General features: G+C 37.0%; 1 protein-coding gene across 2 annotated transcripts in view; it reads right to left on the reverse strand.

The window, feature by feature from the left end:
- LOC148088634 (zinc finger matrin-type protein 4-like) overlaps window positions 1–17,187 on the reverse strand; it is an 89,230-nt gene that overhangs the window by 42,173 nt on the left and 29,870 nt on the right. For both annotated transcript variants that reach the window (XM_087798340.1, XM_087798339.1), the window contains exon 4: window positions 1,774–1,930. In XM_087798340.1, coding sequence (XP_087654466.1) covers window positions 1,774–1,930 — 157 coding nt within the window. The remainder of the gene's footprint in view (window positions 1–1,773; window positions 1,931–17,187) is intronic.

Below are 17,187 nucleotides of genomic sequence, written 5' to 3' on the forward strand. Positions count from 1 at the left end.
GACTCTCCTCTTGAAGTTTGATCACTTTGGACTTGTGACTTTTATTTATATATATGTATAAAGTATATATACCTTATATACATTCATTATTATATGCAATATTTATAATGTTATTTATTTATTCTCTTTATACTATATTGCACTACTTTTAACTTATTAATATTTATATTCATACTTTATAGATATATACATTTCTCTGTTTTTAACGGTGGCTAAGCAACGAAATTTCGTTGCCAGTTTCACTGCTGTGTTTTCTGTGCAATGACAATAAAAGAAAGTCTAAAGTCTGTTTTTACTTTGTGTTCGTGTGTATCGGTGTGTATGTGGACAAGTGTCAATTTGGCCGGCCCACCTCTTATACACTGCTCAGCACTCACAAAGTCGCTGCTAATACACTCAAAGATTTCTGATAAATACCTATGGGCTCGAAACGACAGAGGCGTAATGAAAATGCATCCGTAGTAATTCAGGATTTAGACATAAACCTGAAGAGCAAAACAGACGTTGCAAGAATTTCTATCTGGTGCTATGAGTTTGGAACATTCTGCCTACTGAAATGCAAAACCTTACCAGTGTGAAGGCCTTTAAAGATATGTATTTGACTGTCAAACTTCAGTGTTAAATAATGTGTCAACAAAATAAAGAAAATCAACTCACTAACTATGAAGTCAAAACTGTATATGTGAGTTTATACATACAGATTATGTAAATTTCCAAGATAACACGTGTTTTTCTGATATATATGTAAAACAGCAAGAAAATATACTCCAAAAACATGCAGAACATATCAGATGAGTGGAAGAGCAGCAACTAGAGTGAAAGTAATGTGTTCCACCAGCCCTGGGCTGTGCTGCTGTATAGATTTGGGTGTTTTGTTTTTCCTCTGTGCTCTGATTTTAGTGCCTTTCATAGCATACATATTGAAATGCACAATCAAATTACAATTAACCCATGAAAGAAAGAGTTTATTTAGGTTGTACTGTTTTCTTGAAGACCTCAAATCCTACTCTATTCAGGGCCCTTTTAAATGATATAGGCCCTATAGTATGTTTAAAATTACATTTTCTAAATTAATTAAAAATGAATATTTACATGAGAAAATTGATGACCTTTTTTTTGCTGAAATAATAAAAGATTTAGCAGGGCCTATGGGACCCCTGATGCTTTATTTTACAGCAAAGTGTTTACTGTCTAAAGAGGGGTTTTACACAATTAAACTTAAATTCTTCTAGAGGCAACACTCCGTTATCAGTTTTACATTAATAGTAAACATAGATTAGTTTAATAATGTGATATTAATGTTTGACTTCTGATGATGCTAATTTATAAAAACAATAGAATCGTAACATCTGCTCAACACTAACCACCAACACAGTAATGTCACTGTTTCCAACCGTGTATTTAATCACCCCAGATTGAGACACATCTATTTTATTTCCGTTTATTTAAGGAAAACAAAAATGACTTTTGGCCAACTGGTACACCGTGCTAATGGGCTGCTGTGGAAGTATATTTGAGGTTGTGAACCATTAGTGTTGTTTTAATGGGAATAGGAATTACAATATTCACAGGATTAGCAATAAGACTCACAAAGTGCACCTTAGGTGACCCTAAAGCACTGTTACATTATGAGTTATTCTTTTTTCGACTTGATTTCATATGAGTGGGTCAACAAAAACAACATTCAGTGTTAATCCAATTTCGTGCCTTCTCCAGAATAAATCTAACAGTGTCACAATTAGGGTTTTGCCGCAAGCCAAAATGGAAGTGTACCTTTGATAGTGATGACCGGCTGCTCTCCGAGTAGTAGTTTTAACCTCTTTGCATGTATTTTTCCCTGGTAGTGTGACTGTGCAACGACTGCTGATGTGAAAGACATGTTACACAGCGTGCAGCATTTGTTCTTGTCCACGTCGCCTTCGTCGCTGCCCTAAAACACACATGGAACATGACATTTTAATGAGTTCATATCATACAAACATAGATACTCAAAATTCTCTTTCAACTAGGTTCAAATTTGAATGGTTGGTGGTGATAACAACAGAGGTGTATGCTTTGCACTCTCTCTTTATTATGGCTGTATCTCAGCTGAATACTGAGAAAAATAGATGAAAGGCATACTTACACCAACCACGTCATTTTACTAAATTAAGATCTAGTCTAAAATAAATAAATACATCATCACTTCAAAGCATGGTTAACATATTGTTTAATTCAAAAACCTTTGGAAATGTGTTGCTTGATTTGATCCTTAGTTGCTTGAGGGTTGGCCCAAACAACACTAAACAACCTACAAAAATGTGCCAGCAGAAAATATGTTATATTATTTTACAGAACAAAAGCTGACAATTTCGACAACTGCAATGGCACCAATACTTACAGGGATAGCCAAAATTCAAATTTCACTCATGTTCTACTCCAACCAAAGAAACCACTAAGGGCTGGAATTGTTTTCAGAATAATCCTTGCAAAAATGTATATCCATTTTATTGAAGCAACTGGCTCAGTGGTCTTTGCCTTCACCTGTGTCCAAATAAAATACCACGATAATTGTATTTCTGAAAGCCAGGGAGGTTGACCTAGAGGCAACACAATTGTTAAAAACATCCATATAACTCCATGGTGTGTGTCTGTAATGTCCATCTTGTATTAAAGCCTTGACATAAGGAAATGTTTTGAAAAATATTAAATAAGTCTATATTTTAAATTTGTTTGTAGCAGAAGTTCCCCGTCCCTCAGCTCTTGCCTGAAGTCTTTGCTCATTTAAACACATTGCAAGTGTCAGTGTGCATGCGCAAGTCCAATAAAAACAAGCTTAAAATAAAGACTTCGCACATAACTCTAAAAAGGAATAGATTACTCTGAAAATGGAAACATAAGGGTGAGTATAAAATTATTAATTAATTTGTATTTTTACTTCTATGTCTCGTGCAGCGCAGCTTGCTAGGCTTGGTTGCTATGGCGACGTGTCTTGCCAGCGCACTGACTTAGCTCAGTATATACACGGAAGTAAGACATATAACAACAACGCGGACTAACAAGTCACGTGAAACTGAGCGTTAGTCGTGATATTTTTCTCCAATCATGTCGGCACAAAAGCGCGGGAATAAACAAAAGGGAAATATCACATTGTTTTCCTTAACTAAACCCCCAGACCTCCCCTACAGTACTTGGCCTGCGCGAGAAAGAAAAAAATATTGCATTAATATCGAATTGAATTTCAAGACACCAATATCCAATATCGCCCCATTTCAAATATCGTGCAGCTCTAATGGACATACATTTCTGCCTATGACTCCAAAAATGAACTAGTATTACTATGATAATAATCCCAACCCTTAGTCGACAAGAGGGTGAGTAGAAAATGAGTGAAAAGTACTAATAATTTAAGCACTGAAAAAGGGATGCCAGGGCGTGTTCTGAATGAAAACTTGAACTTGAGGCGTGAGAGTCCTTGTGGTCATAGGCCTGTCTTTTTTTAACAGCAATGTTTATGTGACGCGAAAATACTCAATTGCTATGGGGTTATAAACTCTTTATAATAGAAACAGAAAGGAGACGCCATCATAAAAAATGTTGGACCAATGCTGGTCACCGATTGGTTAGTCCTTTTTATGCAGCACACAATACGGGTTTATAGACTTTTGTTGAAAAAATAGAAATGAAATATAATATAATAATTAGGTTTATAATTAATTTGTTTTTATTTTCGTAATTGAATATGGATTATAGACACAGAGCTAGTCGATTTCCGATTAAAATGAACAAAAAAAAACCAACACAATTTAGCAAGCAGCTGCACATTAAACACATCGCTGCATTCCTTAAAATGTAGAGTGCGACACTCTCCGCTTAAAGTGTTTCGATCCTGGTGGGATTCAAATGGAGTCAATTCTGAATTAAGTGGTGGCAGAACAGCCATTAGTGCTGATGGTACACCGCTCCCTGAGCCTCCATCTGGGCCTATGCATCACACAACTCAGGGACGAGAGGAAATGTTGGCTTACAGTGAGAAATAAAAGAAAGTAGTGGATGGTGAGTCCCAGCAGGCGGGGTCAGGAAGAGGCTGATACTCCAAGTGGAGGATGACGAGACAGAGGTGAACCTAGTGACCTTAATGACTTTTCAACTCCTCCATCTGCTCTTCTCGACCAGATGAAGTGTTTTACAGGCAGTGTAGTATAAAGCCTTGTCTGTTTGCCTGTCCAATAATCATGATGGATGAGGCAAATTACTGTTTACTGCAGCTTAATGTTCATATCGGTGAGTAAACTGATCTGTAAATCAATAGTTTAGTACAAAGTTCCTTAAAACATTATAATCTAACGTCAGGCCTTTTCTGTACAGCAAGGAATTAAAACATGATCTGTTTACTCTGACACTCAATCAGACAGAATGCAAAGTCCTAGTGGTTCTAAGGTAAGGCAACTATTTTATCACCTTCCTCAACAAAAAAACCCTATTCTGAGCTATCAGGATATTTCATCAGACAGCAGATGAGGGAAGTCATCTCATTGGTGCTTGGCTGTATTCAATGGTTGCCACTGAAGATAGAAATGACCTGGACAGGATGCTGTTTATCTAAGTGATAAACCAATTTTCAGTAAATCGCCATTTACACCTTCATACTACCTAACAAAAAAAGGGCAAATAGGAATCACAATAGTGGTGGTAACTTTCCAGGCGGTTGCTCCTAAGCTCTGGAACGATCTTCCTCTCCCTCTGTGTTTAATGGAGTCTACTGACTCCTTCAAGAAACATCTTAAGACATTTTTATTTGTGCAGGTATTTCCCTGATTTTCTAGGACTCCTGTGTTTCCTTTATGTGTCTTGGCCTTTTAAAGTATATATATAACTGTGTATTGTTTGTGATTGTTAAGGCACTTTGTGACCCTGGTCTAGAAAGGCACTTTACAAATAACTATCACTTACTTACCTTTTTACTTATATTTCATCTCCACTGTTGAGTTGGCTAATAATGCTAACTGTTCTTTAACAGAGGAGAAAAAAGGCTGTTTTCTTTCAATTGTTGTTTAGATTCTGACTTGATTGGCTGTTTTCTTTCAATTGTTGTTTAGATTCTGACTTGATTATTTAATACACTTTAAAGTATAGCATGTGGTGTGAGACCTTATTTGTATTACTCTATTTGTCAATTCACAGTCATGGCTCACTTTGAGTCACCTCTATTTGTATTTGCCTTGTGTGACAGTTGACACGGAAAGTTAAATTGTTCCCTTCCTCCAAGAATTGTCATGTCACAGTGTGTGTGGCTGTGATGAGTGGAAGCATACAACAATTAAAGTCTTTAGAGACGCTGAGGGGAGTGATCTTATTGACCCTCATGTCTCTCATGTGCCAAAGTGCCACATCTAATTGGATTTTGATTCATCTGTGCATTGGAATGACAGTTCAAGCGGGAAGGACAATTCTTAGAGTTCTTTTACTGCTCTGAAAAACAAACCAACAGGCAAGTGTTTAGTGCTGGCTCAAAAAATACAATGATCAAAAGATGGAGAAAACTAAAAGTTAATAAAGTACATGGTGCATTTGTGTGCAGTGTGAGGTGACATGAGGATGACTTTAACTACATGACAAAGAGGAATGCTAGTGGGGCCTTCCTTAGTTATTCAGACCATCTGGTTTTCATCTGATTTTATTAAACATCATCCATACAAATGAAGTATGAATGAAGTGTGCAAAGAGTAACTTTTTTTTATTAATACAGAGGTAATGAAAAGACATGTGTTCCCTTAAAAAGAGATTAGCATGTTTTCTGCTGGTTTATCCATTCTATAGCATTGAAGGCTGAATAATTTTGTTTCCTGTGAGTCTCAAATGTTATCAATGTCCTGAGTAAATTAAATCAGATAAAAATGCATCAGGATAGTGTACATACTAACTTGTCCGCAAATTCTCGACAGATAGTATGTCTCAAATCAAACACTGCCGCTACACACTAACCAGAAATAACGCAACAACTACTACTATTTAACGATGATGGCAACAAGCTGTAGGAACACTATCGACATCACGCTTTGTTTGGATCAAGAAATATGTAAAACGAAATATTCACAAGATATTTACGCTGGTATCAGCACTGAAGACGTGTCATCCTCCTGCTGGCTGAAAATGCAACTGTAATATATAAGTTTAAGTACGCAAGTATGTGATTTGAGAAACAGCTTTGGTGATTCATGAGCTCTCACTGCTATCATTAAAAAAAATTAAAGTCATGTAAGCCAAAGAAAAACATGCGAAACAAGGAAAAGACAAATGCTGTGATGCTCTGTGTATGTATGTGCCAGGCAGGAGGTTAGTTAGACAAGAGACACAACTCTTCCGCCCACAGTGTGATAACAGAAAACACTGCTAAACTGTGTGTCATTCTGACATGAACACTCTTACGCACATGCACACACAACTACTGCCCTTGGCCATGTCCTTCACCAACTCAGAATATATTCTCACACACGTGCGGCACAACTCGATGCACCAGTTGGAGAGCGTCACGCTCATTATGTGTGGATATATTCGGACCAAAATTCCAAGAGATGAGGCGTCACTTCCAAATAGGCTGCATCACCAATTTCATGCTTAATTAAAACTGCATAAATGAGGAAGTAATTGAGACGAAATGAACCAAATGAAGCGTTGGCGACCAGCGAAGCTACAGATTGATAATCACGAGGTAATGCGGTGGGTCTGCAATCTAAGGTAGTCGACTTCACATGTTTCAGATTAGTGTCTGATAGGATCAGCTGCGAGGCTCGATGAATAATTTGGACGCTTGAAAAAAAAACTGTGAGTCATCTGAAACATGTGTAATCCCATCATAGCAGTGAAGAAAATTGGAGTTCTGCATTGCTCTACTATTTCGCTCCGAAAATACAGAATTGATGGAGGCACAGAGGGAGTGGGAGAATTGAGGAGAGCCAGTATGTTCAAACAGGGGGAGGGGTGTCTTTGATCCACCTAAAGAAAAATAATATAATCTTTTTGATTTGCAAGCAGTAAATGTTCTTGCTGTGAGAGCTATGCTGAACATTTTTCCTCTTAGTTGTAATGATTCAGTGTGTCCACAGCTTATTGTGCTCCAAATGTGAGTTCTACTGAAAAAGGTTTTGTAACTAAGAGTGGCAACACGCTAGCAAGTTGTCTCTAACATTCTGTATGCACACAGTCAACAAAAATTGAGTCTGGGCTGCGACGTATAATGACCAGTCTCACTGTGCAGGTCATGCATCACTCTTCTCTGCTCTCCCTCAGGGCATACGAGCAGGAATTAGGCCAGCAGAGTTCAACGGTATCCCTGCTAAAAAAAAAGGAGACAATGTGGACTATTTGTGGCAGCCAGCGCATACCAGGGAGTTGACACAGCGGGGACACTCCGATGACCTTCACTTTAAGCAGCAGGCGGTACCGTCTCAGTCTGTCCAGATTTGGTGAAAGTGTGTCACAAGGTTACAGAGATGGATAGTAAACATGATTGTTTGCATATGTGCTGTAAAACTGACACTGCATTTTCTCTCCAACAACCAGAGTGTGGTGAAAGCTGTCTAAAAATGTGACATGACAATTAAAACTTTCATAAGAAGAGTTCTTTATTGGTTATTTATAGAAATTCAATATCTATTATCTCCTAGTGAAAATATTTCAGTCATGTACATGTACTCAGTATGAACAATTATTACTTTGTGATATAATCAGAATCATATAATCATGCAACTTTTATTCAAATATATTTAGAAATGAATAAATTGATTTCAGGCACACGGTGGAGTAGAGGTTTGTGCAACAAAGAAGTTTAGGTTTCCTTCCAGGTTTTTGAAAACGTTTTCCTTTCTGTGTTGAGCTTCTATGTTCACCCCGTGTTTGCATGACAATTATAGTCCATTTGATTTTTACTTAAGTGCAGAAGATAACACATGCTTATTATAATTGTGAATCTTCAGTATGAAGGAGACACCACCAAGAGACTCTTGGGGTATTTCTGATTCAATACAGCAATACATCACATCTAGGTTTACAGATTTCTCTCCTCTGGTCCTGAACCGTGTGCGAGGAAGCATCAGTAGATTCTGATCCACAGACCTCAGAGCTCGAGCTGGGGTGTAAGGCTGGATCAGATCAGTGATGTAAGGAGGAGCCTGACCATTAATAGCTCTGAAAGTAAGAACCAGAATTTTAAAGTTGATCCTTAAAGAAACTGGCAGCCAGTGAAGAGATTTAAGGTTCGAAGAAATGTGAGTTCTTCTACTTAAGCGGGTCAGAATTCTCGCTGGAGAGTTCTGTATCAACTGTATGCGAGACAGCTCCTTCTTGTTAAGACATGAAAACAAATTGTTGCAATAGTCCAGACGAGACACAAACGCATGGATTACAAGCTCCAGATAATGTTGTGACAATATTTTCCTAAGATTAGAGATTTTTCTCAGTTAAAGCAAACAGTTTCGGGTCAGTTTTCTGCAGTGTTGAACTAGACACATGTCTTTGTCAAATACAACACAGCTTAGAAATAGGCCTGAAATTACTGAGGTCAGTCGGGTCTAAGCCTGTTTTTTCAGTAAAGGCTCCACAAAAAAACCCCTGTGGAAAGGGAGAGGTTAACCATTTTGGTTACCCAGGGCTCAATTACATCAAACACTTTGATAAAGAGCCTACAAGGAAGGACGTTAGACGAGCAACATCTTGCTCACCAGTGCCAGAATTTCACCCATAGATACATACAGCACTGAAGGAAGACCATGAGGAGGAGACAGGCTCAGTGACAGCAGGGATTCCACACAAAGGGGGTGGGATTTTCACTTTGATCAATTTAATTTTGTCAATGAAAGATCTCAACAATGTATTGCTGTCAGCTTCACAGAAGACAGGCCTGATTTGAGGAGCATGAAACATGAGAGAATTGATTGTGTCAAACAACACTTTGGGCTTTTTCTTTTTTGCTGCTATCAGTTCCTGATGTGATCAGATCTGGCCTTTTTGGTGAATGGGTTCAGAAACATGTTTAACATTTTTTAAAATGAAAGGCTTCTCTTAAAGTTAAAAAATTCTTTAGCAGAGCAAGATGTGATGTCATCAACATGAAGATTAAATTATCCAAGAATAAGAACAAATACCATTTGAATAATGGAAGAAAATAAGTCCCTAAATTCTTTCAAGAAAACCGCCGCAGGACCAGACGGATGGTAGACTGAAACACAATAGCAAGGTCTTGTAGAACCAACCAAGACAATCTGAAACTCAAAATAAGTAAATTCCTGTGTCTGAATCACTTTGCAAGTGACTATCTCTATAAACTGTTGCAAGTCCACCCCCATTACCATACAGGCAAGACTTCCCCAAGACAGCGCTCCCAAGAGCACAGGGTTTGTTCAGATGAATAAACTCTTCCTTTCTCTGCCTCAGACAGACACAATAAATCCAATTTCTTGTGAAGAGACCGTTCAGAGAAAAGGATTTATTTGTAATGGAGCGAGCATTTAAAAGACCGATTTTCAGCACTGATGACGTCACTGAGTCACTGTTAGCCGAGAGCGGGATCCTTTGAAGAGAACAGTAGCAGTCACGTGGGTTACAGCTGTCACTCACGTTCATCTCTGTTGTAAAAACCGAATTAAACACACTGGGAGCTTGACTTTAGTCAAAACCTTTCAAAAATGTGCTTCATTTTGCAAAAAATAACATGCATTTGTGACAGGATTTTTATTGTATACCTTTCAGCAACATTTAAATACAGATATAAAATAATAACCTCAAAATCTTTCATTTTGCAGATAAAGTTAATATATAATTTCAGGTGAAATCAATTCTCATTATGCTGGATTCAATGGTTGATGGTTGATTGATTTAAGATTCAGAATGGCACTTAATACCACTATAATACCATGAACACTATAACCAAGATGTACCTTACATTTCCTAGTTGATGTATTTTTGTTAAACAAATGTATCTGGGTGTTCAAATTATTATTATTTTTTTCATAACTTTTGGACAAGCTGGATGGTGAAGTGGGCCCTCATTCATTTTGTAAAAAGTCTAGTAAATGTGCAGTGTAAGGTTAACGATTCCATCCTGCTCCCAGACATTTTCTCTCTACCTATTATTTAACTTCCTTTTAGGAGGTTTCCTTTTTCCAACAGTTCATTAACCCTGGATATAGACCTGGGGGCTCTGTTTCCTGCAAGGTGAAGTTCCTGTTCAATCACAGCCTTCTCCAGCGAGTAATGGCATGGGTCTCTCTCGGAGAGAAGCAATTCACATGCTTCCTGCACAAAAACACGTTGGTGCAACAGCACTTTGGGAAAATGAATGGCAGAGTGGAATCTATGCTGGAGTGGATTAAACTGTGTTTGTCACTAGCGAGAGCTTTCAGCATTGAATATGTTTTTTAAATCACTCAGGATTTACCTATAGATGTTGAAGAAATTAAAAAGCACTGACCACACACTGTATATATATATATATATATACAGTATATATATATATATTTAATCCTTCATTAAAAATAGAACTTGATCAAAAGCTATTTAAAATCTATGTGAAACACAACTGTTACAAAATAAAAAATATAAAGATAAAAATATGTTAAAGCTATGCAAAGATGTCAAATCAAATAGTGTTTTCAAAAAGACATCTGAACACATATACCGAAGAATATGTTTGTAAATGCTCAATTCACATACAGACAAACATGTTAAAGGCATTTAAAAAGAAAACAGCCTTTGCAAATGTATTATTTACACCTAGATCAGATGATCAAATATAACTTATTAGTGCATTTAAAAATCACATTTACTCGTATTTGTGTCACTCAGTATGCAATGACACACCGTCCTTACTTACGGTGACTTAACTGAATGTGTTTGCAAAGTGTGTGAGATTAGCAAAACATTGCTGAGATAATGGAACATGAGCATGCAGTCTCTTTGGGATGAATCAGAACGGATGCCTCTGCAACCTCAGTGCCACTGTGTAGCTCTGCCTGCAGCTACAACACCTGACATTTCATTATTTTTTATTTACAAAAATATATTTCAAAGCTGATCTTTCAGAGTGCTTGAAAATCTCTAAGGGTATCTGCTTGACAAAAAGGTACACTGCAGGCGAATAATTTGTGGTATTGAAAATAAAAAATAAAACATTCTTCTTGCGTTAGAATTCAAGGATGGACGTCGTGAGTCTCACTCATGAACATCGTTGAACAAATAGTGAGCTTATATGTAAACATTTACCGTATATTGTAAAACATCCTTCACTACAATGCTAGTCCCTGAAACTGCCAGCCCTTATGTTTGAAATCCAATGATGTCCCCTTCTCCTGCCTGTGAGCAGGTTATCACAACGCCTAGCATGACCAGCAGCGCTTCACTTGTCAGATGGCATCAAGTCAAATAGGTCGAGACGGCGGGCCATGTCAGGCCGTACGCACTCTCCCCGTCTCTGGAGGCAACTGCTGTTGCGCGTATTTTTAGACTGGGCACCTTATAAGTGGAGCCTGGTCACTTCACATCTGTGTAGTTTAAAGCCCAGTCTGTGAAGGCAGCATGCCCTTTTGTGACGGGGCCAGGGTTGAGACATCACTGCACAGTCAGAGTTTGATCTAAACTGATGTCATTAGAGGGGGTGACAATGAAGATGAATTTATTCCAGCTGCTATAAGGCAGAAATAATAGGGTTTAAATAATGGGGGCTAAATGACAAACATCACATGCATCTGTAGGCAACTCCTCTGATAATGACTCAATTGGAAGGGGAAGGCTTATATAAATCTGACAAGGTTAAAACAGAGATTCAGAAGGTAAAAATCTGGACCTGAACAGACCTTGATAAAATAAAACATACATTTTTATTCATGTTACTGTTGTGCTTTGTTTAAGTTAAAGTACTTTTATAAGCTCATGAACCACATATGATATGTCAGACACTGGAAACATTTAAAAAGGGCATATTAAATGAGAATTGCAACGACTGAAATACAGATGGCAAACCTAATTATATGTAAATAAATCGCAAACATATAAAAATACTTAATAATGTTATTTAAGTTTTAACTTGATTATGGTGCATGCAATGTATCATGAAACATCATGACAGATTTAAACATGTATAAATTAATTAAAATATAGTCGTATACAAATATGCGCTTTGGTAAAGAGTTACATTTTCACCCTTTTTTGTATTGGTCATTGGTTTCAACCTTTTCAACAGAGTACAAGATTACAAGGACAACTTTACCAACTTCTTCTAACTCAGGGCCCACTGTTGAGGCTGGAAATATTTCACTGCCCAACTTTGGTGCAATTCCACTGGGTGGAACATGTAAGTCTATTTTACTAACATGGCTTTTAATTAGATTGTGCATTGTGCGATTCCTGTAGGTCCAAGTCTGAGTTGTTAGTTAACCAGTAAATCGACAACCTATCTAGGGTGTTGTCCTATCAGTGTCGATTAGCTCCGCCTCAATACTGAATATAAACAGTACATTCCAGTGGTGGTATAAACGATTTTTCTCAGAGAAACTATTAATTCAAAAACATTTATTTACTCTGCATTAAAGACCCAGATGATTAACTGTCTACAGGAGTAGATGTACTTCCTCTTAAGTATTGAGTGTGAAACTGAACTCATCTACATGATCCAAATACATAATAGATGAACAGAGCAGATGAAGGGACGAGAGACGCTAAACCCCCCCAAAGGGAAGAGGCAGCAGCTGCAGAAGAAAGAGAGAAGAATGAATTTCCAAGCCCCCAAATCCCACACCAGCCCTCCTCCATGCACCAGCCCCCCTCTTACCTGGACCAGAAATTATGCTTAGGGTGATGAAATTGACATTTTGACATTTGACAAAATGTTCTTGAGATCAAAGAATCAGTGTTTTTTACACTGAACAAAAATATAAATGCAACACTTTTGCTCCCATTTTTTATGAGATGAATTCAAAGATCTAAAACATTGTCTGCTCACATAAAATAACCATTTCTCTCAAATATTATTCCCAACTCTAAATGTCTAAATCTTTGAGAGAGCGGTGTCTGCGGTTATGAGAGTTGTTGGATGTACTGCCAAATACTCTGAAACGCCTTTGGATACAGCTTATGGTAGAGAAATGAACACTCAATTTATAAGCAACAGCTCTAATGGACATCCCTGCTGTCAGAATGCCAATGATGACAAAATCTAAGTATAAGATAGATCAAAGAAAAATAATAAAGGTTATAATGATTAACATGGAATACATCATCTTTTTTGCTCCACTCCTACCCCTAATTTCAGAATTATACATCCTAATAGTGGAATTAATGAGTACCTGAGTCTATTAGTTTTGCATCTGGGGAGGAGCATTCGAACTCCATCTGCTTCTCTGCTCACTGATGACAGTGTTCAGAGGATGACTGTCATTATCCATGATGGACAGTAGTTTGTCCAGAGATCTCCTCTCAGCAACTGTCACCGGTGAGTCAAATGGGATCAAAAACAAAATTGTTGCATTTTTATTTTTGTTCAGTGTATTATTATTATCATTTTCTATTTCTTGTCATACTACAAAACCAAACACTATTACCGGCTTTTAAAGCATCACATTCATTGTGTCACGACCCTGCACGAATGGACCTCAACGCGTAATGCACTTACGGTGCCCCTCCTGACCCTTCGCTTTCACCGAGATAGCAAGAACAAGTGGAGCAACAATTACCCTATAATCTCAGCTATCATAGCAAGTTAGGAAGACGAGCTGATGTTGCCTAACAGTTATACAGAAAAGCTAGAAGAATAAGCCCACAGAAAAGACCAGAAACACAAGTCAAGCCAACTCAGGCAATTCTGAATTAATGCATCACAGCAAATTAACATTGTGTTAGCTAAAACAGTATGGAACAGTACCAGTTTATTAAAGTGTCCTCTAAACATTGAATAATTTACAAAATTAGATTAACTTAATAATGAATTGTGAGGCAGGCTGATTTTCTGCTGCTCGTCTTTCATCTAAATACATTTTCAGCTTTCTATTTTGTAAAAAACATTTTTGATTGATAAGGATTAATACCAAGGCATATACATTTGTATATACAGTATAATTAAACCAACTAACTACAATGAAATCCAAATTAAAACCAAGCAACATTACACAAAAAACAAAGAAATGACAAATAAAACTAATCTAATCAGTCATATCAATAGCTTATATATATATATATATATATATATATATATATATATATATATATATATATATTATATATATATTAATTGAATTCTTAGTTTGTATTTTAAATTGAATGCAAAAATGTCCTTAGAAATTAGTAAATATTTGTATCATACTACCCGATACCATTACTACTACTACTATTTATAATACATACTGATGTTTCTTACCACATTTTGGCTGATAACATCAAGCTTTACTGCGTGTTTAATCCAACTGAGCCCCAGAGGCTGAACTGCTTAGTCAATTGCTTCTTAGAGATCAAACAATGGCTGAGTGAAAACACTTTGCAGCTAAATGTGGACAAAACTGAAACTCTGGTTATTGCGCCTGATGATACAATTCCAGGGCTGAGTCAGTACTTGACAAAGACGTTTTCTCTAGTAAAACATTGCAAAAAGCAGGGAAGTTGTTTCCTTCAACAAAACTTTGGAAAATGGTGTCACAACACGACATGGAACGATCCATGCGCTTGTGTCTTCTTGTTAAGACTATTGTAACAGTTTATTTTCATGTCTAAACAAGAAGGAGCTGTCTCGCCTGCAGTTAATACAAAACCCTGCAGCGAGAATTATGACATGCTCCAGTAGAAGAACTTACATTTCCCCGATCCTTAAAACTCTTCATGGGCTGCCAGTTTCTCTCAGGATCAAATTTAAAATTATGATTCTTACTTTCAGAGCTATTCATGGTCAGGCTCCTCCTTACATTTGTGATCTGATCCAGCCTTACACCCCAGCTCGAGTTCTGAGGCCTATGGATCAGAATCTACTGATGGATCCGTGTACACTCTTTCGGACCAGAGCAGAGAAATCCTTCCAGGTTGTTGCTCCTAAGCTTTGGGACAATCTTCCTCTCCCTCTGCACTTTATGGACTCTACTGACTCTTTACCCGTCCCGACTTGACTGTTATTTAACATTTTCAACTGTTCAATATCTAACGGTAAAAGGTTAACAACATGGACGTAGCCATTTTGGAAGCTTGTGTCAAAGGTTAACTGACGACAGAAACAGCCGAGCAGTTCCGAGTGATACACCCGTTACATCAGCGTCTCAAAGGAGGTGAGGTGTATGGTGAACTTGAAAAATGCCAAGCAAGGAAAGGGTGAAAAAAAGGAATTACAGCAAAATACACAACTTTTTTAGGTGCAAAAATAATTCAGTGGTTTGTTTGCCCTCGAAACGCGCAAGTTCCTGAAATCTCATAACTTATTTTACTTTCACATATAATCCAGTCATTTATTAATTCTCATTACTTAAACATGTATGCCAGGTGCTTATTTATTCAAAGGCTTTTATTTAAGTTCGTTAATATTTTTTATCATACATATTTGTTATAAATGAATAATTATTAGCAGTATGAGCACAAGATGTTAATGCATTAAATTTAAAAATGATGTCAAACCTAAGTGAATTATTTAAAAATGTTATTGCATTATTTGTTGTAAGTCAAATAAATGACTGAAAATATATATTGAAGTTTTCATTTTACTTTCTTGTTGTTTTCAATAGACGTTAACAAGAGCATTATATGATATATATATAAACTGTGAACAAACAGAACGCACTTATTTGTACTGCACCTTATTAGATTGTAGTGCGTTTGTGTATATTATTATTGTATTATTGTTTTTGCTTTATTTGTATGTTGATGTATCATGTAAACTGTCTGCATCTTCGTTGAGGACTACAGATGGAAATAAGCATTGTGCTAAATCTGGTGCAGCCATCTTTTTAATGTAACTGCACATTATCCTTTCTAATAAACTGAAACTGAAAGTGAAACTTGCTTTGGTGCCCTAAAATGTATGCTCTTCTTTAAGGCAACACTTGCCCTGACCTTAAACAGTTTAAATTTGAAGCCTGTAATAATGATGACATAATCATGCCAATATTCTGTGATGGCAAACAACTGAAACCGATGATTATATTTCAATTTAAAAAAAATGGGTGGATGTGATTGGAAAAGAGGCACATTAGATTCGGGTAGTGTCCTGTAATGTATCTGGATCAGGATAGTTCTGTTTTGTCATCAAACCCCTTCTTCTCATGCATTAATATATCATTAGAACTAGTTAAATTAAGACTTTAAGTTTTTTGAAAGGCACTTTTAAATAGAATATTTTTTATAATGTATTATTTCATCCAAGCCATAAGAGTTTAATACTTGATCTGAGAACTTGTGTGTCACATGTAGAAGGTATCCTGTATTGGGGTGGAAGGCTAATAAAACAATCAACTCAAAATAAAAATTGAGTCTCTTCAATCACTTACACGTCAATGTTCAATCAATGTAGTTTAGACGTGAAATAAAAAATATATATTGGGTGGGACAAGGCGGAAGACACTGCTGAAATACATTCAAATAGAGATGGAGAAGGTAAGTGGGAATTCAACATTGGGAAAGGGTAAAAGAAAATGTGTGGTCAGAGCAAAACAAATTGAGAAAAGGCTTGCAATGAGAAAAACGGAGTAGAGATTAAAACAAAATGGACAGACAAGCCAGTAAAAGCTTAAACAGGGGAACAGCATCAGTCAGACTGGGTGATGGGATGAAGCAGCAAGAAGGATGAAAGTCCCTTAACAGATATCTTTATCTGGTTCAAACACTTTCTTCTCCAGATTGATAGCTTGCAACTGTCTAATAATTTCACCACGTCTTTTGTTTTACTTTCCCATGAATCTTTAATTTAAATAATCCTTTTACCAATTGAGTAATATTATGTTCACATTCCTCCCCAAAAAAGCACAATGCCTTTCTGAATCAGAGTTGAACTCTTTCTTGTAAAAAGGCAATGAGGATATTATTATTATCAACAGTGCTCTTTAACTGACAGCTTTTTCCTGGTAACCTGCCCAGTGGGCAAGGGTTTGATCAAATATCCCCCAGCCGGCTTTTAGTTGTGGGTTGAAGATGGTAGTTTCATTGATTGCCATCAAAATAGAGGGCACATTCAGAAGCGACCAGAAAGAG

Source organism: Callionymus lyra, chromosome 1, assembly GCF_982586985.1.
Source record: "Callionymus lyra chromosome 1, fCalLyr1.hap1.1, whole genome shotgun sequence".
NCBI classification, from domain to species: Eukaryota; Metazoa; Chordata; class Actinopteri; order Syngnathiformes; family Callionymidae; genus Callionymus; species Callionymus lyra.